This window comes from Phocoena phocoena, chromosome 4 (assembly GCF_963924675.1).
Source record: "Phocoena phocoena chromosome 4, mPhoPho1.1, whole genome shotgun sequence".
In the NCBI taxonomy this organism is placed as follows: Eukaryota; Metazoa; Chordata; class Mammalia; order Artiodactyla; family Phocoenidae; genus Phocoena; species Phocoena phocoena.
Window position 1 is genome coordinate 16,572,990 of NC_089222.1, and position 27,694 is coordinate 16,600,683.

The 27,694-nt window shown below is 37.0% G+C and overlaps 1 protein-coding gene across 1 annotated transcript in view; it reads right to left on the reverse strand.

Annotated features, from left to right (window-relative positions):
- Positions 1-27,694, reverse strand: part of TOPBP1 (DNA topoisomerase II binding protein 1) — a 77,698-nt gene that overhangs the window by 29,740 nt on the left and 20,264 nt on the right. Inside the window, exons 11-14 of the mRNA XM_065876205.1 lie at positions 9,625-9,968; positions 8,807-8,979; positions 4,651-4,862; positions 2,897-3,183 (exon numbers count right to left, since the gene is read on the reverse strand). Of these exons, the coding sequence (XP_065732277.1) occupies positions 2,897-3,183; positions 4,651-4,862; positions 8,807-8,979; positions 9,625-9,968 (1,016 nt within the window). The remainder of the gene's footprint in view (positions 1-2,896; positions 3,184-4,650; positions 4,863-8,806; positions 8,980-9,624; positions 9,969-27,694) is intronic.

Here is a 27,694-nt window from a genome sequence, read left to right on the forward strand (position 1 = left end):
AATGTGAATGCGCTTAACCTGCCTAACTGAAACATTTTCAAAATGGCTCAAAAAGCAAACCCAACTCTATGCTGTATACTGTAGACCCACTTAAAACACAGCAATCCAAAAAGGCTAAAAATGAAGGAATGCACAGATTTATAAGGGAAATGAAAACAGTAAGAGAGAAGCGATTGAAATCCTGATACCAAAGTATACTTCAAGCCAAAAGCATTAAATGAGACAAAGGACACATTCCTACTTACATAACAGTTATGAATATCTATGCACTAAGTAATACTGCAATTATCTATTCAAAACAAAAACCACATCAGATGCAGGGAGAAATTAAAAACACACCAATATTAGGAAACTTGAAAATACCACTTAGGATCTTGCAGTTCCCAAACCAGTGGTTCATTTAACTCTTCTTATACTTCTTAGTATAAGAAGAGTTAAATGAACAAAAAATAGTAAAGGATATAAAAGATCTAAACAATATAATCAGTATGTCAGACTTTTATCTATAGAGAGAAAACCCTGATAAAGAATATATCTTCTTACCAAAGAATGTTCTCAAAAATCAAAGAATGTTCTCAAAAACTGCCCATATATCAGGATACAAAGAAAAGATCAGTAAGTTCTGTGAAGTAGAAATATTACAAACAAAAGTCTGATCACAATGCAATAAAACTAGAAGTTAAAAATGAAACAAACAAAATCCTTCCATCTGGAAATTAATGAAAACTCTACATATCTGAGTAAAAGGTTATGTGAGTATTCCTTATACTATTTTTATTTTGCAACTTCTTGTGAGTTAGGAATTATTTCCAAGCATAATATTAAAAAAAAAAACTTAGAATACTTCTTTGGCAAGGATGGGGAAACTGGGTGCTCAATACACTATTGGTGGGAGTATAAACTGGTACAACCATTTGGACAGCCTGTCAGTCTCTACTGAAGGTGAAAGATGACCCAGCAATTTCACTTCTAGGTATATACCAAAAAGCAAAGCATGTATACATATTCCAAGAGACATGTACAAGAATGTTCATAGTAGTGCTATTTGTAAGAGCAAAAAACTAGTAACCACCTAAATGCCCATCAACAGTAGACTGAATATGTAAATTGTGATATATCCATATACTGGATTATTACACAGTAATAAAATCAATGAATTATAGAGATAGCAACATGGACAAATCTTCTAAATGAAGGTTGAACAAAAATAGACAGACTCATAATACATGTTATGATTCCACCTATTTAAAAGTGAAAAACAAGCATAACAAAGCTAGTGGTAGAAGTCAGGAGTATTACCTTTGGGGAGGAAGGAGGGACTTGAGGAAGATTCTATAGAATTGGCAATGATCTCTTTCTGAATATGTATTGTGTCTTCCCAACTGTTAACACTAATGTTTCATTTACCAGCATATTTGTTGTACTTTTCTGGATGTGTGTCAATTAAAAATTAAGTTAAATAAGGGGCGCTTTTTATTGTGAGGGTTAATGTATGTTCAATTTTGTGACCCATATGGAATCATGGGCCCTTCTGTTTTCAGAGAAAAAATTCAAAATACCATATTACATCAATTTGAAGAACCACTGATTATAAGATGAAGAACTATTTTATATATCACAAAAGACAAAGAGAGAGAGAGACACTGCTAAATACACTACGACTAAACAATGAAACCTTTAAATGTGTTTTGAACCTTCACTGAGACTATTTCTATTTCAGAACCATCAGCTTTTCACTGCAAGGTAGAAGAATGGTCTCAATGACTAGAAATATTTCTACTATCTTCTTGTCTCCTAATATTATTTCATTTACTATTCAAAGAGTCTATGAGCTTTGAGACCTTGGAAATCATCTAGATATGCTCCATGATTTTACAGACGGGGATAATGAAACCCAAAGAGGTTGACTCGCTTTAAAAGGCTGCAAGAGGAAAAGCAGAGGCCTGACTCTAGATCTTGCAGTTCCCAAACCAGTGGTTTTCCTCTACTTCTTAAGGCACAAGGAACAGTGTTAATCACAGCACAAAATGTTACTTCAGAAGAAATTTGATCAAAGATTTAGCTTGGAGAAAACTCTCCCGGGTATCAATTTATATTTATTTTCTAAAGATGAACAATCTGTAAACTTTAAGTCTGCTCCAAAACATACTAGTAAAAATTATTAAACTCTATGAGTAAAACCTCAATAGATAAACCGTACAATAATTTTGCAAAGTCATGGATTAAAAAAAAAACATGGTTTGAATAGCCATTCGAAAGGCCAAAAACTACTAAAGGAATAGTGAAGAAATTATCTTTGGGGAATGAAAGGAAACCATTTGAGAAGCTTGAATTAGCCCTTGATTTGTGAATGAATTTTTCAGAAGGGGAGCCATACTCCAGTGCTCAGAAGATCAAAGAAAGATGCACACTTAACTCATCTTTTTAAGGGAAATGATTGAAAAGTAAAGTGATAACAGACAATTTCATAAAGAGCACCGGGTGTACACCTAGAATCAAAACGTAAGTAGCAATGTGTTTATGTTATTTTACAGTTTATGAAACTATTTCATCACACAATTTCAATTAATCCTTATGATAAACCTGTAAGTTTTCAGAGTAAGTGATACTATGCTTTTGTACAAAAGGAACTAATGCTCAGATACATTAAATGATCTGTGAGTCATACCGTTCATGGCAGATATAGAACTTGAATCCAGATGTCCTGATTTCACACCATATATATCTCTAGCTGTTACCTCAAATCTGGATATATGTAGGGATTCAATACTATGCATCTATTTGCCAACACTTCTGGAAGTTACTACTACAAATTTCAGAGGTGATGGAGAACTTGGTGCTTTACTTTATAAGCTATAAAACTGTTATCTCCAGGACCACTTTCTATAAGCCTTACCTTCACATCAAAGGAAGGCTTGAAGAGCTTGTCCTTGGACAGAAACTTTGATGGTGTATCCAGGCATAATGAGGGCTCCTTCTGAAGTGGTTGTCCTGCTGCAGGGGAGGCTGAAGCCTGTCCGGAGTGCTGTGAGATCACCGCATGGAAAGCTTTACTCTGAAAGCGGTTCATATCTAAAGGTGTAACGGCTGTTTTTCTGTGAGTTTCCAGGTCTGTGACAGGATGCTCTGGAGTATCTGGATTTAGATTCACCCCGCTTGTTGTTTCAGTTTCCAAACTTTGTTCTAGAGATTTAAAATGAAAAGAAACAAATGTGAGCCACTAATGTCTTTTGTGTCTAAAGAGGCACACAAGAAGTGATGTTTTTACATCTTATTGTGAGTTTTCATGTGAATTCTCAAGTATACTTCAAACCACAAAGTTATATACCTACTTTCAAAGAAACAAACCAGACAATATACTAAAATATGTGTTGAGTTAGACAAGTACATCAACTGAAAGAAATAATTAATGAAATTAGATTTCCTGTTTCACCTTGTTGTAACTTGAAATATTCTCAATAAACCTCATAATTTGCCCAAAATTATATAAATAATGTCATCTCAGTCAATGGCAGAGTAAAAAAGAAAATCCCAATTACATGCACTCAGAGTTAACAACTACGGTCAGGTTTTTGGAAAGTGCTTAATGAAGTTTTAATATTACTTTGCCTGCATTGTAAAATTTCCAGGTTGTCTAAATAAAGTAGTAAGTATGGGCTTCCCTGGTGGTGCAGTGGTTGAGAGCCCGCCTGCCGATGCAGGGGACATGGGTTCGTGCCTTGGTCAGGGAAGATCCCACATGCCGCGGAGTGGCTGGGCCCGTAAGCCATGGCCGCTGAGCCTGCGCATCCAGAGCCTGTGCTCCACAACGGGAGAGGCCACAATAGTGAGAGGCCCGCGTACCGCAAAAAAAAAAAAAAATTAGTAAGTAATAGCTTTGAGAAGCTTCCCTGAAGTTTGCCCAGGGATGTTATCATCTTACAAGAGAGGCTACTGTGTCCTCCCACCCTGCCTCCTACCTTTTTTCAACATTTAACAAATACACTTATTAGATGGCTGCTCCATGCCAGGCCCAATCTAGACAATGAAAATATATAATGCACAAGACACATGTACTCCTTGCCTTTTCAGAGCTTATGGTTGAGCGGGGAAACATGAAAGTAAACTAGAACGGTAACACTGGGATGAGAGCTACAAAAGGCCAGGGTGTTATGGCAAGACAAATGCCATACTTGGTGAGTCAAGGAAGGCTTTCCAGGGAAAGTGATATCCAAGTCGAGAACTGAAAGATAAGGAGGAACAGGCTAGCATGAAGCAGGCAAGAGATAACATGCAAAAGTCCAAAGATGAGGAATAGAGAGCACTTTACTCACAAGACGTGTCAGTATGAGCCACTGAAGGAACAGTAAATGGGATCTAAGCTCATTAGACTTCAAACACTGAGACCCTAGAATGCTCCGATATTGTTCTGTACCCTCTAGCTTTCAGATAGTGCCTACACTTGATAGTACAGATACAAATTAAACATTTGTGCTATGAACGCATATTTATTTTGCCCCACACTCCCAATAATGAGTGCCCAAGAGTGGCTCACATGAAAGGGAGAAATGTTAATGACCTGTCCTAAAAATAAGTTTTAGCACATTCATATCCCAGAAACCATCAAATTGTAAAAATATATATATAAAAGGACAAAACAAAAGTATTAACCTTCTTTAGGTGAATTTTTGATCAGAAAATGGCTTTCATTTGCTCTCTTTCCCAATCTAGCAGTCTCCAACAGCCAAGCTATAGTGACCGCTGGTAAATTCCACTTCTTGGCAGCTTCATATTTAGAACCACCTGGTTCTTTCAATACAAGATGTGTACTGGCAAACATGCCTTTCTTTGCATTGGATTTGCGAACGAAGAATTCTTGAACACTGAAAGTTACATTTAAAGAAAAGCATATGCACAATTAGCCAGCAAAGTAAGAATGAAGTTTCTAATACAATGGTTTTGTTAGAGTTCTGAATATAAGAAAATACTCACAGATTAAAAGTTGGCTCTATTTCTTAAATTAAGCTAATCCCCTTACAAGTGCTTACTCTAGAATGAAATTAAACTTTTTATAAAAACATAAGCAAATTAAACTAGACTTACAAGAAATAACCAGAAAAACCATCTATTTAATTAGTCATCACCCATCCACCTTGTCTTTCCTCCCAAAAGAAGGCAGCATGGAACAACTACGGGAGCAAAGGAAGAGTATGAATAACACATTATATCTTTTAGCCCACTACAACTTCTCCAAGTATTTTCACATATCTCATTCAATCCTCTCAATATTTGTGAAATACCAATATTTTACAAATTATTGTAAAAATACGACCTGAGAAAAGATGCAGAGAAATTAAATGCCTTCCTCATGATCACAGAATATTAAAGGAAATATGGGGGCAAAAACATAATATGAGATATAAACAGAATTGTCTTTTCTTTTAGGACTTCTGGGTTTTAGGTCTAGATCCCCACTTTTAAGATGTTTTTAATATTCCACATTTTTCCTAGTACTTTCATGGATTCATTTTTCACATTTAACCCACTGATCAATTAATTTGGTACTTATTTTGGGATGAGATGTTGCTCCAACTTTACTGAATCATATTTATTAAATAAACCATCTCTTCCTCAGTAAGTTGAAATATCACTTTTATCATATACCAAATTCCTGTTTGTGTTTAGGTCTATTTCTAGACTTTCTGCCTGTTCACTGAACTTTCTGCTACTTACAGACACACTATTTTATCTAGTGAGGTTTACAAAATATATTTAAATAACTATTCTATTTCAGAATTTTTATGACTTTCCTGCTTGCTAATATTTTCTTTGAATTTAAGAATTAGTTTGCTTATTGCCCTTTCTAAAAAATTTCTTTATAACATTTAGTCTTCCTGTCCAAAAACAGATACATCTTTCATACTGTTTAAGTCTTATTTATTTCCCTCAATAGCATTTTACAAGTTTCTGTAGCTCTTCCAAGTTTCCCTTTAAAATTTTTTTTAAAATCGAAGTATAGTTGACATACAATATTATATTAGTTTCAGGTGTACTACGTAGTGACTCGACATTTAAATGCATTACAAATGATCAACACCAAAAGTATAGAAGCCATCTGTCAACATACAAAGCTAGTACAGTATTACTTTTTTCCTTATGCTGAATATTACATCCCCATGACTTTTTAACTTTATGACTGGAATTCTGTACCTGTTAATCCCCTTCACCTTCCCCTCTGGTGACTACTAATTTGTTCTCTATATCTAATTTGTTCTCTATGAGTCTATTTTGGTTTTATTTTGTTTGTTCCTTTGTTTTGTTCTTTTAGATTCCACATCATGTTGCTACGTGTTTTATCTCTTATTCCAGATTTAGTAAGAGACCTTTGTTTTCATTAGCTCTTCTAACTGGTTGTACATATGAAGGTCAGTGACTTCTGTATATTAATATTCTACATAACCACTTTGCTGAATTTTTCTGTGAGCACCACTTTAGTCTGCTGCCATATTTTGTTATTGTTATTTGTTACAATTTCAGTTTGTTCCAAAAGCTTACTGTTTGGTATAATCCAAGTACACAACACAGCAAAAAAGGAAATATATAATTTAATGAATTATCATAAGATGAAAACCCTTATATCAACCACCCACGTCAGAAGACAGAATCTTACCAGTCACTCCAGAACCTCTCCAACGTGCCTCTTCTCAGTTACTAACCCCCTTCCCTCCCTTGCTAACAGTAGCCACTATTTGGATATTTACGATCATCACTTCCTTACTTTTCTTTTGTTTTATCACATAGTGCATCTTTAAACACTACATTTAATTTTTTATGTCTTTTATCTTGCAGGTTCCCTCTTCTTTCCTTGCCCCCTTGTTGAAGACACTATAATGTAGAGTTATCTCAGAGTCTGGATTTTGCTGATTGTATTGCTGTGCTGTAGTAGAACATGTTATTCTTCTGTATTTCCTATAATTCAGTAGTTGAATCTAGGTTTTATTATTCTTCACAAGGAAGCATATGTCTGGTTTTCTCTTTAGTATGTGATTAACTGTTGGCTTTCAATGCCTAGAATCTTTCATTTATTAGGAGTCACAATCTTATCATTCCTTTTTCACTTATTTGTTGGAATACTTCTATAAAGGGAAATCGTCTTATCCATTATTATGGTACTCTGATACAGACTGTATAGGAAAGGCAGGATAAATACTTGATCCTTTCTCTTTATTTACCAGCTTTCAAAATAATGAGTTGGTTTCCTAGCATCCTTCAAACATGACCAATTAGCTTAGTTTGTTTGGTGCCATTATGAAGTTATGATTTAAACATTATTTGATGTGTCTGGATCCACTGCTATTATTATCTCTAGTGACAACTTTTCCTGTCTTTGGCCAGTGGAGGTCCTTTTGACACAACCCTTCCTACTAGTCTTCAATAATATATCAATACTTGCTCTCTGTTCTGACAAAATGTTCCAGACTCACTGGTATCTTTTCTGCCCCAGACCTAGAACTGATCATGTCTTTAAGCTTTAGTTTCTTTTAGTGGGAAGTGGTATTTTAAGGTCGCAATGTGGGCACTGGTGTTGCTTGTTACTATCAGGTTGATAATGATTTCTAGGCTTAAAAGTGGTTTTGAATTCCTCTTTGAACCAAGAGTTACTAAAAAGTTCTAAAATGCTGAGTTGATAAAGTCTTTTCATTTTCTATTTCTCCTACTCATTTCTAATTTGGGGGTTTTTTTTTTGTACTGTGATTACAGAATATGGTCTCCAATCTTTCTACTTCAGTGAACTTACTGAGGTTTTCTTTGTGGCCAATTTCTATACAGGCAACGTTTATGAGTGTTCCACAGGTGCTTGAAATGGTATGGTCACTGTTTTAGAGTGTATAGCTAACTATGCTGTTTAAATCTGTATTCTTTCTTGTTTTCCATTTGACCTGTCATGAGGTAAAAGGTGGGAATTAAAGTCTCTTACAATTAATGTTTCTGCTGATTCCTCATTGAATTTCCTGCTGTTTTTGTTCTATGAATGGTAGTCATGCTCTATTTGGTATATACATATTTTTTACCTTCAGTGTAAATAGCACTCTTTATTTACAGTGCTCTTCTTTTTCCTGTTTAATGCCTTTTGATTTGAATCCAAACTTGTCTGATGTTAAAACTGCAACACTCTCTTTTCTTTTGATATATCTTTGCCCATCTTTTTTTTTCCCCAAATGTTCTGAATCATTTAGGTTTAGATGTGTCTCTTGTTTAAAAGCATTTTAAGTGCTGCTTAATGATATAATCTAAAAGAACTTTTCCTTTAATGTAAAATTTAGTTCATTTATATTTATTTATATAATGAGTTTTCTACTTCCTTTTTAAACAGCCACCATTAAAGTTCACTTACAGGTTGGGCTAATCTGGATTTTGGAACTTTAAAATTCATTTTCTTTCTCCCAAAGTATTCATTATTTCTGCTTAACATTCGCACTGCAGAAAAACAATGAATGTACACTGAAAAAGAATATATCAGCCAGATGGCATATGGAAGGGAATAAATAATGCTTAGATAAGCAACACTCAATAACGACCCACGTATCAGCTTTAAATATTCCCTTTCCTGGTAGGTAAGCATTAACACCTGGAGCCTTAACATTTGCCAGGCATCTGTCTAACAGCATTCTCCCTCTCCCACTTTGAGCCATCACATAGATATGCAACACACTCCTCATAAATATTATAAAGACACCCAGTGAAATCCTAATTTGAATGCTCTTCTATAAGTCAAAACAAATAAAAAGTACACCAAGACAGCAGGTACACTGAAAATACTACATACCTTGCTCCAAGGCGATTTGCTAAGAATGTCAACGAATCTTTTTCAGCTCCTGCACACTGGCTGAATGAAAGAACACAATCCTCTAAAGGAGTCATTCCTGCCATTACTGGGACTGGTGTGAAGAGAGGATTTGACTTTGGATCAGTTAAAGTCTGATAGTCTATACAAGTTACCTTTCAAAAACAAGAGAAACAATAACATCAACCTGAAATAAGTGACTAGTGGTTAACACTGGTTCAGTTACAGTAACAGTAATTTTAGTTTAGATAAAAACCAATTTTACTTTCATATAAATGTGTATATATGCTCATTCTCAACACATTTAAAATTATAACATTAAAGAAATACATTCACACCAATCCATTATACAGGATGTTAAAATCAGTCAGATTTATCATCGAATTTATTGAATTTTGCTTAAAATTTAATTTCTTCCAATGTATTATCACTTTTTCTCTTTGCAAGTTGAAAAATAAATCAATGATGAAATTATTAGTGATAAGCCAACAAGATGGAATAATACAAAAGTGTATGTCATGTTTTGGTAGTAAGAAAACTAGGAAAATTGAAATGAGATGACCTGGAGTAACTTCCTAAGAAGGAACACTGCTGGTGTGGCCCCTCTATTCTACCAGGATTAGGACCAAGAAGCTTGCATAGTTTATTATTTACACTTTCCATTGTTAAAAGCAAAATCCAGACAGTGCTCAAACCCAAATACGAATTTACTGAAACTGAACTGCCTAAGAAATAAATGTGTACTCCTAGTTTCAGACATCCTTCAATACTATATTTCAACTGCTACAGTGTTTTCTTACCAGCCACGTATTTGTAACAACTTCTCCCACAGTTGCCTGTACTTCACACCCCAGCAGAGGAACCACAGCATAATCAGCAACAACTCTGCTCTGAAGTGACACAATTTTTCCAGCATTTTCTCTTATGATAGTTGCAATATTAAATTCATTTTCATTAGTAAAACCTAAAATAAGAAAACTCTTTTGGCTAAATAAACCTTCTTCAGTAATTGTAGAAGCATCAGGGAGGCAATGACTGACGGAAGACTGGTTTTCTTCTTGCAGAGAAATATGAGTAGAATCAATAAGGGGCTCCACATGAGCAGAATCATTAAATGGCCCAACTTCAGACTGCGCAACTTCAACTGGAACAGAAAAAGAAATGTTTTCTAACAGGTAGTTTATTTTATAAAGTTTATTTCCTAGTAAGGATATTAAGGTAACATGGAACCTGAGAACTGTGACCACACATATAAAACTAAGGCTTTATAAGTATACAATGAAGAAAGAATATGAACCATCCCATTCTCTGGGTTCCCAGGAGTGCTATCAGTATTACTATCCTAGGACAACAGCAATCATGTTACTAATCTAAGTATTACTAGTGTAATAGAAAACTCTAATTAGTTGAAAATTATGAAGCTCCAATAACTCCATGGGCCTGTTTGAGTTCCGAAACTGGTTCAGATAATTCACAACAGAATTTAAAAAATATCATTAAGGAAAAAATGGAAGCAACAGGCCTAAGTGGTCAAGCCCATCACATGGAAATAACTGAATAAATGCAATAATAAGAGAATTATGGTTACTTCCCTTTCAAAAATTTCTAAAAAGTTTTATAATGAAATTGGAGCTATTTAGCTTCTATACAGATTCTTAAGAAAACAACTGATCAAGGACCCAACAGTCTCAACAATTTCATTTCAGGAAAAAGTTGGCTTATAAATGGGTAGTAGAAGAAAAAAACATAGATATTTTAAAATATAAATGTCAATAATGAAAATGCAGCTGCTGCCAATGTCCTAGTCTTCACGGTGAGACACAGCTACTCCCTGCCTCTGCAGGAGACCTTCCAACACTAGCAGGGTGTTATACACTGGAAAAGTCCTGGTTTAAAAATAAAGGGATTAGGAGAGGGCAGACAGCAGAAGCAAGAAGAACTACAGTCCTGCAGCCTGTGGAACTAAAACCACATTCACAGAAAGACAGACAAGACGAAAAAGCAGAGGGGGCTTCCCTGGTGGCGCAGTGGTTGAGAGTCCGCCTGCCGATGCAGGGGACACGGGTCGTTCCCCGGTCCAGGAAGATCCCACATGCCGCAGAGCGGCTGGGCCCGTGAGCCATGACCGCTGAGCCTGCGCGTCCGGAGCCTGTGCTCCGCAACGGGAGAGGCCACAACAGTGAGAGGCCCACATACCGCAAAACAAAAACACACAAACACAAAAAAAAGGCAGAGGGCAATGTACCAGATGAAGGAACAAGATAAAACCCCAGAAAAACAACTAAATGAAGTAGAGATAGGCAACCTTCCAGAAAAAGAATTCAGAATAATGATAGTGAAGATGACCCAGGACCTTGGAAAAAGGATGGAGGCAAAGATTGAAAAGATGCAAGAAATGTTTAACAAAGACCTAGGAGAATTAAAGAACAAACAAACAGAGATGAACAATACAATAACTGAAATGAAAAATACACTGGAAGGAATCAACAGCAGAATAACTGAGGTAGAAGAATGGATAAGTGACCTGAAAGACAGAATGGTGGAATTCACTGCTGTGGAACAGAATAAAGAAAAAAGAATGAAAAGAAATGAAGACAGACTAAGAGACCTCTGGGACAACATTAAATGCAACATTCGCATTATAGGGGTCCCAGAAGGAGAAGAGAGAGAAGAAGGACCCGAGAAAATATTTGAAGAGATTATAGTCACAAACTTCCCTAACATGGGAAAGGAAATAGCCACGCAAGTCCAGGAAGCACAGAGACTGCCATACAGGATAAACCCAAGGACAAACACGCCGAGACACACAGTAAAAGCGAATTGGCAAAAATTAAAGACAAAGAAAAATTATAGAAAGCAACAAGGGAAAAACGACAACATACAAGGGAACTCAAATAAGGTTAAAAGCTGATTTCTCAGCAGAAACTCTAAAAGCCAGAAGGGAGTGGCATGACATATTTAAAGTGATGAAAGGGAAGAACTTAAAACCAAGATTACTCTACCCGGAAAGGATCTCATTCAGATTCCATGGAGAAATCAAAAGCTTTACAGACAAGCAAAAGCAAAGAGAATTCAGCTCCACCAAACCAGCTCTGCAACAAATGCTAAAGGAACTTCTCTAAGTGGGAAACACAAGAGACAAAAGGACCTACAAAAACAAACCTAAAACAACTAAGAAAATGGTAACAGGAACATACATAATAGATAATCCCCTTAAACGTGAATGGATTAAATGCTCCAAGCAAAAGACACAGGCTCGCTGAATGGATACAAAAACAAGACCCATATATATGCTGTCTACAGGAGACCCACTTCAGACCTAGGGACACATACAGACTGGAAGTGAAGGGATGGAAAATGATATTCCATGCAAATGGAAATCAAAAGAAAGCTCGAGTAGCAATACTCATATCTGATAAAATAGACATTAAAACAAAAAATGTTACAAGAGACAAGGAAGGACACTACATAATGATCAAGGAATCAATCCAAAAAGAAGATATAACAATTATAAATATATATGCACCCAACACAGGAGCACCTCAATACGTAAGGCAACTGCTAACAGCTATAAAAGAGGAAATCGACAGTAACACAATAATAGTGGGGGGACTTCCCTGGTGGTGCAGTGGTTATGAATCTGCCTGCCAATGCAGGGAACATGGGTTTGAGCCCTGGCCCAGGAAGATCCCACATGCCGCGGAGTAAGTAAGCCAGTGCGCCACAACTACTGAGCCTGCTATCTAGAGCCCGTGAGCCACAACTACTGAGCCCATGTGCCACAAGGACTGAAGCCTGTGCACCTAGAGCCCATGCTCTGCAACAAGAGAAGCCACTGCAGTGAGAAGCCCGTGCACCGCAATGAAGAGTAGCCCACTCCCCGCAACTAGAGAAAGCCCGCGCACAGCAACGAAGACCCAATGTGTCAAAAATAAATTAATTAATTAATAAAAATAGTAACAGTGGGGGACTTTAACACCTCACTTACACCAATGGACTGATCATCTAAACAGAAAATTAATAAGGAAAAACAAGCTTTAAATGACACAATACACCAGATATATTTATAGGACACTCCATCCAAAACCAGCAGATTACAGTTTATTCTCAAGTGTGCAAAGAAGATTCTCCATGATAGATCACATCTTGGGTCACAAACCAAGCCTCAGTAAAGTTAAGAAAACTGAAATAGTATCAATCACCTTTTCCAACCACAACACTATGAGATTAGAAATCAATTACAGAGAAAAAAACCGTAAAAACCACAAACACATGGAGGCTAAACAATACGTTACTAACCGACCAAGAGATCACTGAAGAAATCAAAGAGGACATTAAAAAATACCTAGAGACAAATGACAATAAAAACATGACAATCCAAATCCTATGGGATGCAGCAAAAGCAGTTCTAAGAGGGAACTTTATAGCAATAGAATTGTACCTCAAAAAGAACCAAACATCTCAAATAAACAATCTAAACTTACACCTAAAACAACTAGAGAAAGAAGAACAAACAAAACCCAAAGTTAGTAGAAGGAAAGAAATCATAAAGATCAGAGCAGAAATAAATGAAACAGAAACAAAGAAAACAATAGCAAAGATCAATGAAACTAAAAGCTGGTTCTTTGAGAAGATAAACATAATTGATAAACCATTAGCCAGACTCATCAAGAAAAGTGGGAGAGGACTCAAATCAATAAAATTAGAAATGAAAAAGGAGACGTTACAACAGACACTGCAGAAATACAAAGCACCCTAAGAGACTACTACAAGCAACTCTATATGCCAATAAAATGGACAACCTGGAAGAAATGGAAATATTCTTAGAAAGGTATGACCTTCCAAGACTGAACCAGGAAAAAACTGAAAATATGAACAGACCAATCACAAGTAATGAAATTGAAACTGTGATTAAAAATCTTCCAACAACAAGAACAACAACAACAACAAAAATCTTCCAACAAACAAAAGTCCAGGACCAGATGGCTTCACAGGTGAATTCTGTCAAACATTTAGAGAAGAGCTAACACCCATCCTTCTCAAACTCTTCCAAAAAATTGCAGAGGAAGGAACACTTCCAAACTCATTCTATGAAGCCACCATCATCCTGATACCAAAACAGACAAAGATACTACAAAAAAGAAAGTTACAGACCAATATCACTGATGAATATAGATGCAAAACTCCTCAACAAAATACTAGTAAACAATCCAACAACACATTAAAAGGATCATACACCATGATCAACTGGGATTTATCCCAGGGATGCAAGGATTCTTCAGTATATGTAAATCAATCAATTTGATACACCACATTAACAAATTGAAGAAGAAAAACCATATGATCATCTCAATAGATGCAGAAAAAGCTTTTGACAAAATTCAACACCCATTTATGATAAAAACTCTCCAGAAAGTGGGCATAGAGGAAATGTACCTCAGCATAATAAAGGCCATATACGACAAACCCACAGCAAACATCATTCTCAATGGTGAAAAACTGAAAGCATTTCCTCTGAGATCAGGAACAAGACAAGGATATACACTCTCACCACTATTATTCAACATAGTTTTGGAAGTCCTAGCCACGGCAGTCAAAGAAGAAAAAGAAATAAAAGAAATACAAATTGGAAAAGAAGTAAAACTGTCAGTGTTTGCAGATGACATGATACTATACATAGAGAATCCTGAAGATGCCACCAGAAAACTACTAGAGCTAATCAATGAATTTGGTAAAGTTGCAGGATACAAAATTAATGTACAGAAATCTCTTGCATTCCTATACACTAATGATGAAAAATGTGAAAGAGAAAATAAGGAAACACTCCCATTTACCACTGCAACAAAAAGAATAAAATACCTAGGAATAAGCCTACCTAGGGAGACAAAAGACCTGTATGCAGAAAAGTATAAGACACTGATGAAAGGAATTAAAGATTAAACAAACAGATGGAGACATATACCACGTTCTTGGATTGGAAGAATCAATATTGTGAAAATGACTATACTACCCAAAGCAATCTACAGATTCAATGCAACCCCTATCAAATTACCAATGGCATTTTTTATAGAACTAGAACAAAAAAATCTTAAAATTTGTATGGAGACACAAAATACCCCAAATAGCCACAGTGGTCTTGAGGGAAAAAAATGGAGATGGATGAATCAGGCTCCCTGACTTCAGACTACACTACAAAGCTACGGTAATTAAGACAATATGGTACTGGCACAAAAACAGAAACATAGATCAATGGAATGGGATAGAAAGCACAGATGTAAACCCACACACCTACGGTCAACTAATCTATGATAAAGGAGGTAAGGATATACAATGGAGACAGTCTCTTCAGTAAGTGGTGCTCGGAGAACTGGACAGCTACATGTAAAAGAATGAAATTAGAACACTCCCTAACACCATACACAAAAATAAACTCAAAATGGATTCGAGACCTAAATGTAAGACCAGACACTATAAAATTCTTGGAGGAAAACATAGGAAGAACATTCTTTGACATAAATCACAGCAAGGCCTCTTTTGATCCACCTCCTAGAGTAATGGAAATAAAAACAAAAATAAACAAATGGGACCTAATGAAACTTAAGTTTTTGCACCGCAAAGGAAACTACAAACAAGATGAAAAGACAACCCTCAGAATGGGAGAAAATATTTGCAAACGAATCAATGGACAAAGGATTAATCTCCAAAATATATAAACAGCTCATGCAGCTCAATATTAAAAAAAAAAACAACCCAACCTAAAAATGGGCAGAAGACCTAAATAGACATTTCTCCAAAGAGGACATATAGATGGCCAAAAAGCACATGAAAAGCTGCTCAACATCACTAATTATTAGAGAAATGCAAATCAAAACTACAGTGAGGTATCACACCTCACACCAGTTAGAATGGGCATCATCAGAAAATCTACAAACAACAAATGCTGGAGAGGGTGTGGAGAAAAGGGAAACCTCTTGCACTGTTGGAGGGAATGTAAATTTATGCAGTCACTATGGAGAACAGTATGGAGGGTCCTTAAAAAACTAAGAATAGCATTACCATATGACCCAGCAATCCCACTACTGGGCATACACCCAGAGAAACCATAATTCAAAAAGATGCATGCACCCCAGTGTTCATTGCAGCACTATTTACAATAGCCAGGACATGGAAACAACCTAAATGCCCATCAAGAGATGAATGGATAAAGAAGATGTGGTACATATATACAATGGAATATTACTCAGCCATAAGAAGGAACGAAACTGGGTCATTTGTAGAGATGTGGATGGATCTAGAGACTGTCACATGGAGTGAAGTAAGTCAGAAAGAGAAAAACAAATATCATATATTAACACATATATGTGGAATCTAGAAAAATGGTACTGATGAACCGGTTTGCAGGGCAGAAAATGAGACACAGGTACAGTGAACAAACGTATGGACACCAAGGGGGAAAAGTGGCGGGGAGGGGGTGAAGGTGGGGTGGTGTGATGAATTGGGAGATTGGGATTGACATGTATACACCAATATGTATAAAATGGATAACTAATAAGAGCCTGCTGTATAATAAAATAAATCAAATTAAATTAAAAAAAATAAAGAGATTAGGAGCAGTTGCTCTACTGACTTGCTGTATAAAAAGAAAAAGCATTCCCTAATATGCAATAAATATTATGAAATCAATGCTAAAAGTTTAAGAGGTAAAAACTTAGTATGTTTTTGAAAACTCTAGTGGTGCTGTGTTGAAGGGTAATGTCTTACAGCAGAGATAGGCAAACTACAGCCTAGGGGCCAAAGTGGGCCCATGGCCTGTGTATTATCGTTTTTACATTTTTAAATGGTTGCAAAAACAAAGCAAAACAAAATAGAATGTGTGACAGAGGCAGAATGTGGCTGGCAAAGCCCAAAATATTTACTGTCTGGCCTTTTACAAAAACAGTTTGCCAAGCCCTGCTTCATGGGATTCCAACAAGCCTGGAAGGTATTCAAGGATTCTTAACATTTATTTATATAGGCACTGTGCCTAAGTGCTTTACATGTATGTAATTAATGGTCATGATACTATTAGGCTCATTCTATTGCTGTATCTATACCCTTTCTTCAAGAATACCAGGCTTAAAGAGGTTATGTAACTTACCTAAAGTCATACAGTTATTAGGTGGCAGAAATGAGATATAAACCGAAGTCTGTCTGACTTCAGGGTCCATAACATTATGTTATAGTGCCATCTTCTTATTTCTATCTTCATCTCTAATAGACATGATCATTTTCACTTTTAAACTAATTACTGTTTATATATACTTTAATTCCTACTTAATACAAGTATTTAAATTGCTCTTACTGACACTCTGAAGAAGCAGTTTTGTCTAGAGCATTACTGATCAGTAGGTCAGGAGACTCTATGACCCTCAGTTTCATATTATAAGGAATAAGGGATAACAGTATATTTTAATTTATAGAGATGTATGAGAATGAATAAGCTTAGATGGAAATAAAGGTAACATGATACTATAAAACATTTTGGAAAGTAGTTTTAAGAATAGATATTTCTAATATAAAATGTAAAAACAAAATAGTTTGCCATTAGAATTGTTCACAATCACATCTAGGAGGAAAAAAACAACTTTGTTTGATGTCTATATATAGGTGGTGAGATAGGAAGAAGGAAGAAGCCCAGGGGAATTTTAGACTACTATAAAAACAAACTAGAAATACTAAGTTTTATAAATGATAAGTAAAACCCTGAAGTTATTAAAGACTCAGAATAAATTAACATGTTCTACAGTAGTTCTTCCCATTTATTTTAGAAATAAAACCCTTTCTCAAATAGATGTCATTCGGTAGCCCAAAAGACTACCGAATAATAATAAGCTTTTTGACAAGACTATTATTGAAAAAGCTCTCTCAATCAAAAGTAATTTTGTTTTAAGAGGTAACTGAAAATACTTGATTACATTCTTCTAAATTTGATGCTTGGGGATTCACTGAGATTTACTGTCACTAAATCCTTTCAAAGTCAGTAGACTACTAGCTGCTTTAGAAAGGAAGGTTTGAGAAACCAACTGCCTGCCTCCAGCAAGTACTCTTGTTGAAGGATAATGCATAAAACTACTTCCAGTCAATCTGCGGCTTCTTTATACTAGAACATCCTAAAAAATTAGGATGATCTGATATGATACACTACTAAAGCATAAGCAAGTGGTCTGACAAAAGTCAATTCTGCAGTACACCATGAAGAGAAACAGTGTGGATAAAAAAATAAGAATACTGAAAGTTCCCTTCTAGAAATATGGTAGGCTAGATATTCAAAACCCACTCACTAAAAACACCTAAAATACAGGATGAAATATTAAAGGTATCCTTATAAATACATAGCTGAGTTTACAAGAAAGCAAGAGAAATTCTCAAGGGCTAAAGATGAAGTAATAGCATGAATTCAGATCATTAAGTGATTATTAAAGCTAACGATTAACATCTATTTTGGCAGTGACCTATACCCTTAGTATTTAAGGATATCACATAGAGGGATAGGAGTCAAGCCTCTGATCTCACACAAATTAGACGTGGGGCAGAGTATACCTTACCACTCAGAAACACTAAAGGGAAATGCCTTCAGTGAAAATGTCGACCAAAACCCAATCAACCACCACCACCACCAAGTCCACCCTGCAAAAGGAGATGACAAGTACACTTTATTTTTCTGAGGCACAGAAGAACATTTATGAAAACCACTTTCTAAACACCTCATAGACCAAAGATATGATAAATTAGAAAATATTTAGACTTGAACAATTACAAAAATGCTACATAAAAGATCTTTTGAAATATAACTGAGTTACTACTTTCAGAGAAATCTACTGACAAAAACACTTAGATAAAAAAACTACAAAAAAACAAATCGTGCAACTTAAGAAATCAGAAGAAAAAAGAGAAGAAAAAAAAGAGTAAGACAATAAATTAATGAAACAAAAACAAAAATCAAACTTGGGTTTGTTAAAAAGACTAATGAAACTGGTGTTTAAATCTCCTAGAAAATATAGCTTACCAAAACTTATTCAGGAAAAAATAGAACAATGAAATAGTTTCATATCCATTAAATAAATCCGTACTATAAAATCAGGCCAGGCTGTTAGACCAGGCCGTTAGACAGATGAGTTTCATCACACATTCAAGTATAAGGGAACTCGAATCATACATAAACTGAGATTAAAGAAAAAAAAAATCGTACATAAACAGATTAAAGAAAAAAAAAAGTAACTCACCAATCCATTTTATCAATAATAACAAAACCCAACAAGGACAACAGGAAAAGGAAAATTATAGGCCAATATCACACCGAATAGATAAAATCCTACATAAAATATTAGTAAACTGAACACAGTAAAAAAAAGATGAATATGTCATATCCAGAAGAAGTTAAACTTGATTTAACAATGTAAAATCTACTAATGCAATTTACCACACCAAGGAGAAAAAACCATATAATAATTCTAATGAGCAGAGGAAAAGTACATAATACCCAGATCACAGCCCTAAAGAATAAAAACTACAAAACTTTTAGAAGAAAACATACAAGAAAAGCATCATTACATTAGATTTGGCAATGATTTCTTAATTATGACACCAAAAACACAGGCAATGAGAAAACAATAGATAAATTGGACTTCATCACAATTAAAACTTTTGTCCATCAAAGAACACAGGGTGAAAAGGCTACCCAAAGAATGGGTGAAAATATATGCAAATCATATATCTGATAAGGGATCAATATTCAAAATACATAAAGAACTCCTACTACTCAGGAACAAAAAAATCAACCCAACTGAATCTCCAAAGAAGATTTATAGATGGCCAATAACAACATGAAATGATGCTCAATGTCACTAATCATCAGGGAAATGCAAATCAAAACCACCAGTGAGATACCACTTCATACCCATTAGGATGATGTTTATTAAAAAAAAGCAGAAAATACAATATGTTGGTAAGGATATGGAGAAACTGGAACCCCTGTGCATTGCTGGTGAGAATGTAAAGTGGTACACCACTGTGGAAAACAGCAAGGTGGTTTCCCAAAAAATTAAACATAGAATTACCATATGACTTATGAATTCCACTTCTGGGACTGTATCTAAAAGAAATGAAAGCAGGGACTTGAACAGATACCTGTACAGCAACGTTCACAGCACCATTATTTACAAAAGCCAACCATAGAGAAAACTCAAGTGTCCATCAACAGAAAGGAAGAGACAATTCCAATATACAACGAACTATTATTCAACTTTAATGAGGAATGAAATTCTGACACATGCTAAAACATGGATGAAACTTGAGGACATTATGGTAAGTGAAATAAGACACAAAAGGACAGATACCGTATGAGTCCATTTATATGAGCTACCTAGAATGGGCAAATTCAAAGACAGAAAATAGAATGGTGGTTGCCAGGGACTGGGCGGAGGTAGGAATACAGAGTTACTATTTGATGGCTATAATGTTTCACTTTGGGAAGATAAAAAACTTCTGGCATGAATGATAACCATGGTGGCACAATAGTGTGAATATAGTACCACTAAATTGTACACCTAAAAATAGTGAAAATGGTAAATTTTATGTTAGGCATATTTTACCACAATTTTTAAAAACTCAATACCCAGAGAGAGGAGGAAAATGGCAGAAGAGTAAGACGTGGAGTTCACCTTTCTCCCCACAGATACATCAGAAATACATCTACACGCGGAACAACTCCTACAGAACACCTACTGAACGCTGGCAGAAGACCTCAGACCTCCCAAAAGGCAAGAAACTCCCCACATACCTGGGTAGGGAAAAAAAAAAAAAGAATAAACAGAGACAAAAGAATAGGGATGGGACCTGCATCAGTGGGAGGGAGCCATGAAGGAGGAAAGGTTTCCACACACTAGAAGCCCCTTCACGGGTGGAGACTGCAGGTGGCGGGGTGGGGGGAGCTTGAGAGTCGCGGAGGAGAGAACAGTCTCAGGGGTCCGGAGGGCAAGGCGGAGAGATTACCGCACAGAGAATCGGTGCCGACCAGCACTCACCAGCCCGAGAGGCTTGTCTGCTCACCCGCTGGGGCAGGCGGGGCTGGGAGCTGAGGCTCGGGCTTCGGTCGGAGCGCAGGGAGAGGACTGGCAGCGTGAAAACAGCCTGATGGGGTTCGTGCACCACGGCTAACTGAGAGGGAGTCCGGGAAAAAGTCTGGACCTGCCAAAGAGGCAAGAGACTTTTTCTTCCCTCTTTGTTTCCTGGTGCGCGAGGAGAGGGGATTAAGAGTGCTGCTTAAAGGAGCTCCAGAGATCGGCGCGAGCAGCAGCTAACAGTGCGGACCCCAGAGACGGGCATGAGACGCTAAGGCTGCTGCTGCTGCCACCAAGAAGCCTGGGTGCGAGCACAGGTCACTCTCCACACCTCTCTTCCAGGGAGCCTGTGCAGACCTCTACTGACAGGGTCCAGGGACCCAGGGACAACTTCCCCGGAACGCACAGCGCGCCTCAGGCTGGTGCAACCTCACGCCGGCCACAGCTGCCACAGGCGCACCCCGCACTCTGTGCCCCTCCCTCCCCCCGGCCTGAGTGAGCCAGAGCCCCCCAATCAGCAGCTCCTTTAACCCCGTCCTGTCTGAGCGAAGAATAGATGCCCTCCAGCGACCTACACGCAGAGGCAGGGCCAAATCCAAACCTGAACCCCGGGAGCTGTGCAAACAAAGAAGAGAAAGGGAAATCTCTCCCAGCAGCCTCAGGAGCAGTGAATTAAATCTCCACAATCAACATGATGTACCCTGCATCTGTGGAACACCTGAAGAGACAATGAATCATCCCAAATTGAGGAGGTGGACTTTGAGAGCAAGATATATTATTTTTTCCCCTTTTCCGCTTTTTCTGAGTATGTGTACGCTTCTGTGTGAGATTTTGTCTGTATAGCTTTGCTTTCACCATTTGTCCTAGGGTTCTATCCATCCTTTTTTTTTTTTTTTACTTAAAAAAATTTTTTTTCTTAATAATTTTTTTATTTTATTATACCTTATTTTATTTTCTTCTACCCTTTCCTTCCTCCATCCCTCCCTCCCTCCCTCCCTTTCTTTCTTTCTACTTTATCTCCCTTTTATTGTGAGCGGTGTGGATGAAAGGCTCTGGTGCTGCAGGCAGCAGTCAGTGCTGTGACTCTGAGGTGGGAGAGCCAACTTCAGGACACTGGTCCACAAGAGACCTCCCAGCTCCACATAATATCAAATGGCAAAAATCTCCCAGAGATCTCCATCTCAACACCAAAACCCAGCTTCACTCGTCGACCAGCAAGCTACAGTGCAGGACACCCTATGCCAAACAACTAGCAAGACAGGAACACAACCCCATCCATTAGCAGAGAGGCTGCCGAAAATCATAATAAGTCCATAGACACCCCAAAACACACCACCAGACGTGGACCTGCCCACCAGAAAGACAAGATCCAGCCCCATTCACCAGAACACAGGCACTAGTGCCCTCCACCAGGAAGCCTACACAACCCACTGAACCAACTTTAGCCGCTGGGGACAGACACCAAAAACAACGGGAACTATGAACCTGCAGCCTGCAAAAAGGAGACCCCAAACACAGTAAGTTAAGCAAAATGAGAAGACAGAAAAACACACAGCAGATGAAGGAGCAAGATGAAAAACCCACCAGACCTAACAAATGAAGAGGAAATAGGCAGTCTACCTGAAAAAGAATTCAGAATAATGATAGTAAAGATGATCCAAAATCTTGGAAATACAATAGACAAAATGCAAGAAACATTTAACAAGGACCTAGAAGAACTAAAGATGAAACAAGCAATGATGAACAACACAATAAATGAAATTAAAAATACTCTAGAAGGGATCAATAGCAGAATAACTGAGGCAGAAGAACAGAAAGGGACCTGGAAGACAGAATACTGGAAATAACTACTGCAGAGCAGAATAAAGAAAAAAGAATGAAAAGGACTGAGGACAATCTCAGAGACCTCTGTGACAACATTAAACGCACCAACATTCGAATTATAGGGGTCCCAGAAGAAGAGGAGAAAACGAAAGGGACTAAGAAAATATGTGAAGACATTATAGTTGAGAACTTCCCGAATATGGGAAAGGAAATAGTTAATCAAGTCCACCAAGCACACAGAGTCCCATACAGGATAAATCCAAGGAGAAACACGTTAAGATGCATATTAATCAAACTATCAAAAGTTAAATACAAAGAAAACATATTAAAGCAGCAAGGGAAAAACAACAAATAGCACACAAGGGAATCCCCATAAGATTAAGAGCTGATCTTTCAGCAGAAACTCTGCAAGCCAGAAGGGACTGGCAGGATATATTTAAAGTGATGAAGGAGAAAAACCTGCAACCAAGATTACTCTACCCAGCAAGGATCTCATTCAGATTTGATGGAGAACTTAAAGCCTTTGCAGACAAGCAAAAGCTGAGAGAGTTCAGCACCACCAAACCAGCTCTACAACAAACGCTAAAGGATCTTCTCTAGGCAAGAAACACAAGAGAAGGAAAAGACCTATAATAACAAAACCAAAACAATTAAGAAAATAGGAATAGGAACATACATATCGATAATTACCTTAAATGTAAATGGATTAAATGTGCCCACCAAAAGACACAGACTGGCTGAATGGATACAAAAACAAGACCCATACATATGCTGTCTACAAGAGACTCACTTCAGACCTAGAGACACATACAGACTGAAAGTGAGGGGATGGAAAAACATATTCCATGCAAATGGAAATCAAAAGAAAGCTGGAGTAGCAATTCTCATATCAGACAAAATAGACTTTAAAATAAGGACTATTAGAAGAGACAAAGGACACTACATAATGATCAAGGGATCGATCCAAGAAGATATAACAATTTTAAGTATCTATGCACCTAACATAGGAGCACCTCAATACATAAGGCAAATACTAACAGCCATAGAAGGGGAAGTCGACAGTAACACATTCATAGTACAGGACTTTAACACCCCACTTTCACCAATGGACAGATCATCCAAAATGAAAATAAATAAGGAAACACAAGCTTTAAAGGATACATTAAACAAGATGGACTTAATTAATATTTATAGGACATTCCATCCAAAATCAACAGAATACACTTTTTTCTCAAGTGCTCATGGAACATTCTCCAGGATAGATCATATCTTGGGTCACAAATCAAGCCTTGGTAAATTTAAGAAAACTGAAATTGTATCAAGTTTCTTCTCCGACCACAATGCTATGAGACTAGATATCAATTAGAGTAAAAGATCTGTAAAAAATACAAACACATGGAGGCTAAACAATACACTACTTAATAACGAAGTGATCACTGAAGAAATCAAAGAGGAAACCAAAAAACACCTAGGAACAAATGACAATGGAGACACGACGACCCACAACCTATGCGATGCAACAAAAGCAGTTCTAAGAGGGAGGATTATAGCAATACAATCCTATCTTAAGAAACAGGAAACATCTCAAATAAACAACCTAACCTTGCACCTAAAGCAATTAGAGAAAGAGGAACAAAAAAACCCCAAAGTTAGCAGAAGGAAAGAAATCATAAAGATCAGATCAGAAATAAATGAAAAAGAAATGAAGGAAACGACAGCGAAGATCAATAAAACTGAAAGCTGGTTCTTTGAGAAGATAAACAAAATTGATAAACCATTAGCCAGACCCATCAAGAAAAAAAGGGAGAAGACTCAAATCAATAGAATTAGAAATGAAAAAGGAGAAGTAACAACTGACACTGCAGAAATACAAAAGATCATGAGAGATTACTACAAGCAACTCTATGCCAATCAAATGGACAACCTGGAAGAAATGGACAAATTCTTAGAAATGCACAACCTGCCAAGACTTAATCAGGAAGAAATGGAAAATATGAACAGACCAATCACAAGCACTGAAATTGAAACTGTGATTAAAAATCTTCCAACAAACAAAAGCCCAGGACCAGATGGCTTCACAGGCGAATTCTATCAAACATTTAGAGAACAGCTAACACCTATCTTTCTCAAGCTCTTCCAAAATACAGCAGAGGGAGGAACACTCCCAAACTCATTGTACGAGGCCACCATCATCCTGATACCAAAACCAGACAAGGATGTCACAAAGAAAGAAAACTACAGGCCAATATCACTGATGAACATAGATGCAAAAATCCTCAATAAAATACTAGCAAACAGAATCCAACAGCACATTAAAAGGATCATACACCATGGATCAAGTGGCGTTTATTCCAGGAATGCAAGGATTCTTCAATATATGCAAATCAATCAATGTGATACACCATATTAACAAACTGAAGGAGGAAAACCATATGGTCATCTCAACAGATGCAGAGAAAGCTTTTGACAAAATTCAACACCCATTTATGATAAAAACTCTCCAGAAACTAGGCATAGAGGGAACTTTCCTCAACTTAATAAAGACCATATATGACAAGCCTACAGCCAGCATCACCCTCAATGGTGAAAAACTGAAACCATTTCCACTAAGATCAGGAACAAGAGAAGGTTGCCCACTCTCATCACTCTTATTCAACATAGTTTTGGAAGTTTTAGCCACAGCAATCAGAGAAGAAAAGGAAATAAAAGGAATCGAAATCAGAAAAGAAGTAAAGCTGTCACTGTTTGCAGAGGACATAGAGAATCCTAAAGATGCTACCAGAAATCTACTAGAGCTAATCAATGAATTTGGTAAAGTAGCAGGATACAACATTAATGCACAGAAATCTCGGGCATTCCTATACACTAATGATGAAAAATCTGAAGGTGAAATCAAGAAAACACTCCCATTTACCATTGCACAAAAAGAATAAAATATCTAGGAATAAACCTACCTAAGGAGACAAAAGACCTGTATGCAGAAAATTATAAGACACTGATGAAAGCAATTAAAGATGATACAAACAGATGGAGAGATATACCATGTTCTTGGATTGGAAGAATCAACATTGTGAAAATGACTCTACTACCCAAAGCAATCTACAGATTCAATGCAATCCTTAGCAAACTACCACTGGCATTTTTCACAGAACTAGAACAGAAAATTTCACAATTTGTATGGAAACACAGAAGACCCCGAATAGCCAAAGCAATCCTGAGAATGCAAAACGGAGCTGGAGGAATTAGGCTCCCTGACTTCAGACTATACTACAAAGCTACAGTGTCAAGAGAGTATGGTACTGGCACAAAAACAGAAATATAGATCAACGGAACAGGACAGAAAGCCCAGATATAAACCCACGCACATATGGTCACCTTATCTTTGATAAAGGAGGTAGGAATGTACAGTGGAGAAAGGACAGCCTCTTCAATAAGTGGTGCTCTGAAAACTGGACAGGTACATGTAAAAGTATGAGATTAGATCACTCCCTAACACCATACACAAAAATAAGCTCAAAATGGATTAAAGACCTAAATGTAAGGCCAGAAACTATCAGACTGTTAGAGGAAAACAGAGGTAAAACACTCTTATGTCATAAATCACAGCAAGATCCTTTTTGACCCACCTCCTAGAGAAACGGAAATAGAAAGAAAAATAAACAAATGGGACCTAATGAAACTTCAAAGCTTTTGCAGAGCAAAGGAAACCATAAACAAGACCAAAAGACAACCCTCAGAATGGGAGAAAATATTTGCAAATGAAGCAACTGACAAAGGATTAATCTCCAAAATTTACAAGCAGCTCATGCAGCTCAATAACAAAAAGACAAACAACCCAATCCAAAAATGGGCAGAAGACCTAAATAGACATTTCTCCAAAGATATATAGACTGCCAACAAACACATGAAAGAGTGCTCAACATCATTAATCATCAGGGAAATGCAAATCAAAACTACAATGAGGTACACCTCACACCAGTCAGAATGGCCATCATCAAAAAATCTAGAAACAGTAAATGCTGGAGAGGGTGTGGAGAAAAGGGAACACTCTTGCACTGCTGGTGGGAATGTGAATTGGTACAGCCAGTATGGAGAACAGTATGGAGGTTCCTTAAAAAACTACAAATAGAACTACCATATGACCCAGCAATCCCACTACTGGGCATATACCCTGAGAAAACCATAATTCAAAAAGAGGCATGTACCAAAATTTTCATTTCAGCTGTATTTACAATAGCCCGGAGATGGAAACAATCTAAGTGCCCATCATCGGATGAATGGATAAAGAAGATGTGGCACATATATACAATGGAATATTACTCAGCCATAAAAAGAAACGAAATTGAGCTATGTGTAATGAGGTGGATAGACCTAGAGTCTGTCATACAGAGTGAAGTAAGTCAGAAAGAGAAAGACAAATACCGTATGCTAACACATATACATGGAATTTAAGAAAAAAAAATGTCATGAAGAACCTAGGGGTAAGACAGGAATAAAGACACAGACCTACTAGAGAAGGGACTTGAGGATATGGGGAAGGGGAAGGGTGAGCTGTGACAAAGCGCGAGAGAGGCATGGACATATATACACTACCAAATGTAAGGTAGATAGCTAGTGGGAAGCAGCCGCATAGCACAGGGAGATCAGCTCGGTGCTTTGTGACCGCCTAGAGGGGTGAGATAGGGAGGGTGGGAGGGAGGGAGACACAAGAGTGAAGAGATATGGGAACATATGTATAACTGATTCACTTTGTTATAAAGCAGAAACTAACACACCATTGTAAAGCAATTATACCCCAATAAAGATGTTAAAAAAAAAAAAAGGCATGTACCAAAATGTTCATTGCAGCTCTATTTACAATAGACAGGAGATGGAAAGAACCTAAGTGTCCATCATTGGATGAATGGATAAAGAAGATGTGGTGCATATATACAATGGAAAATTACTC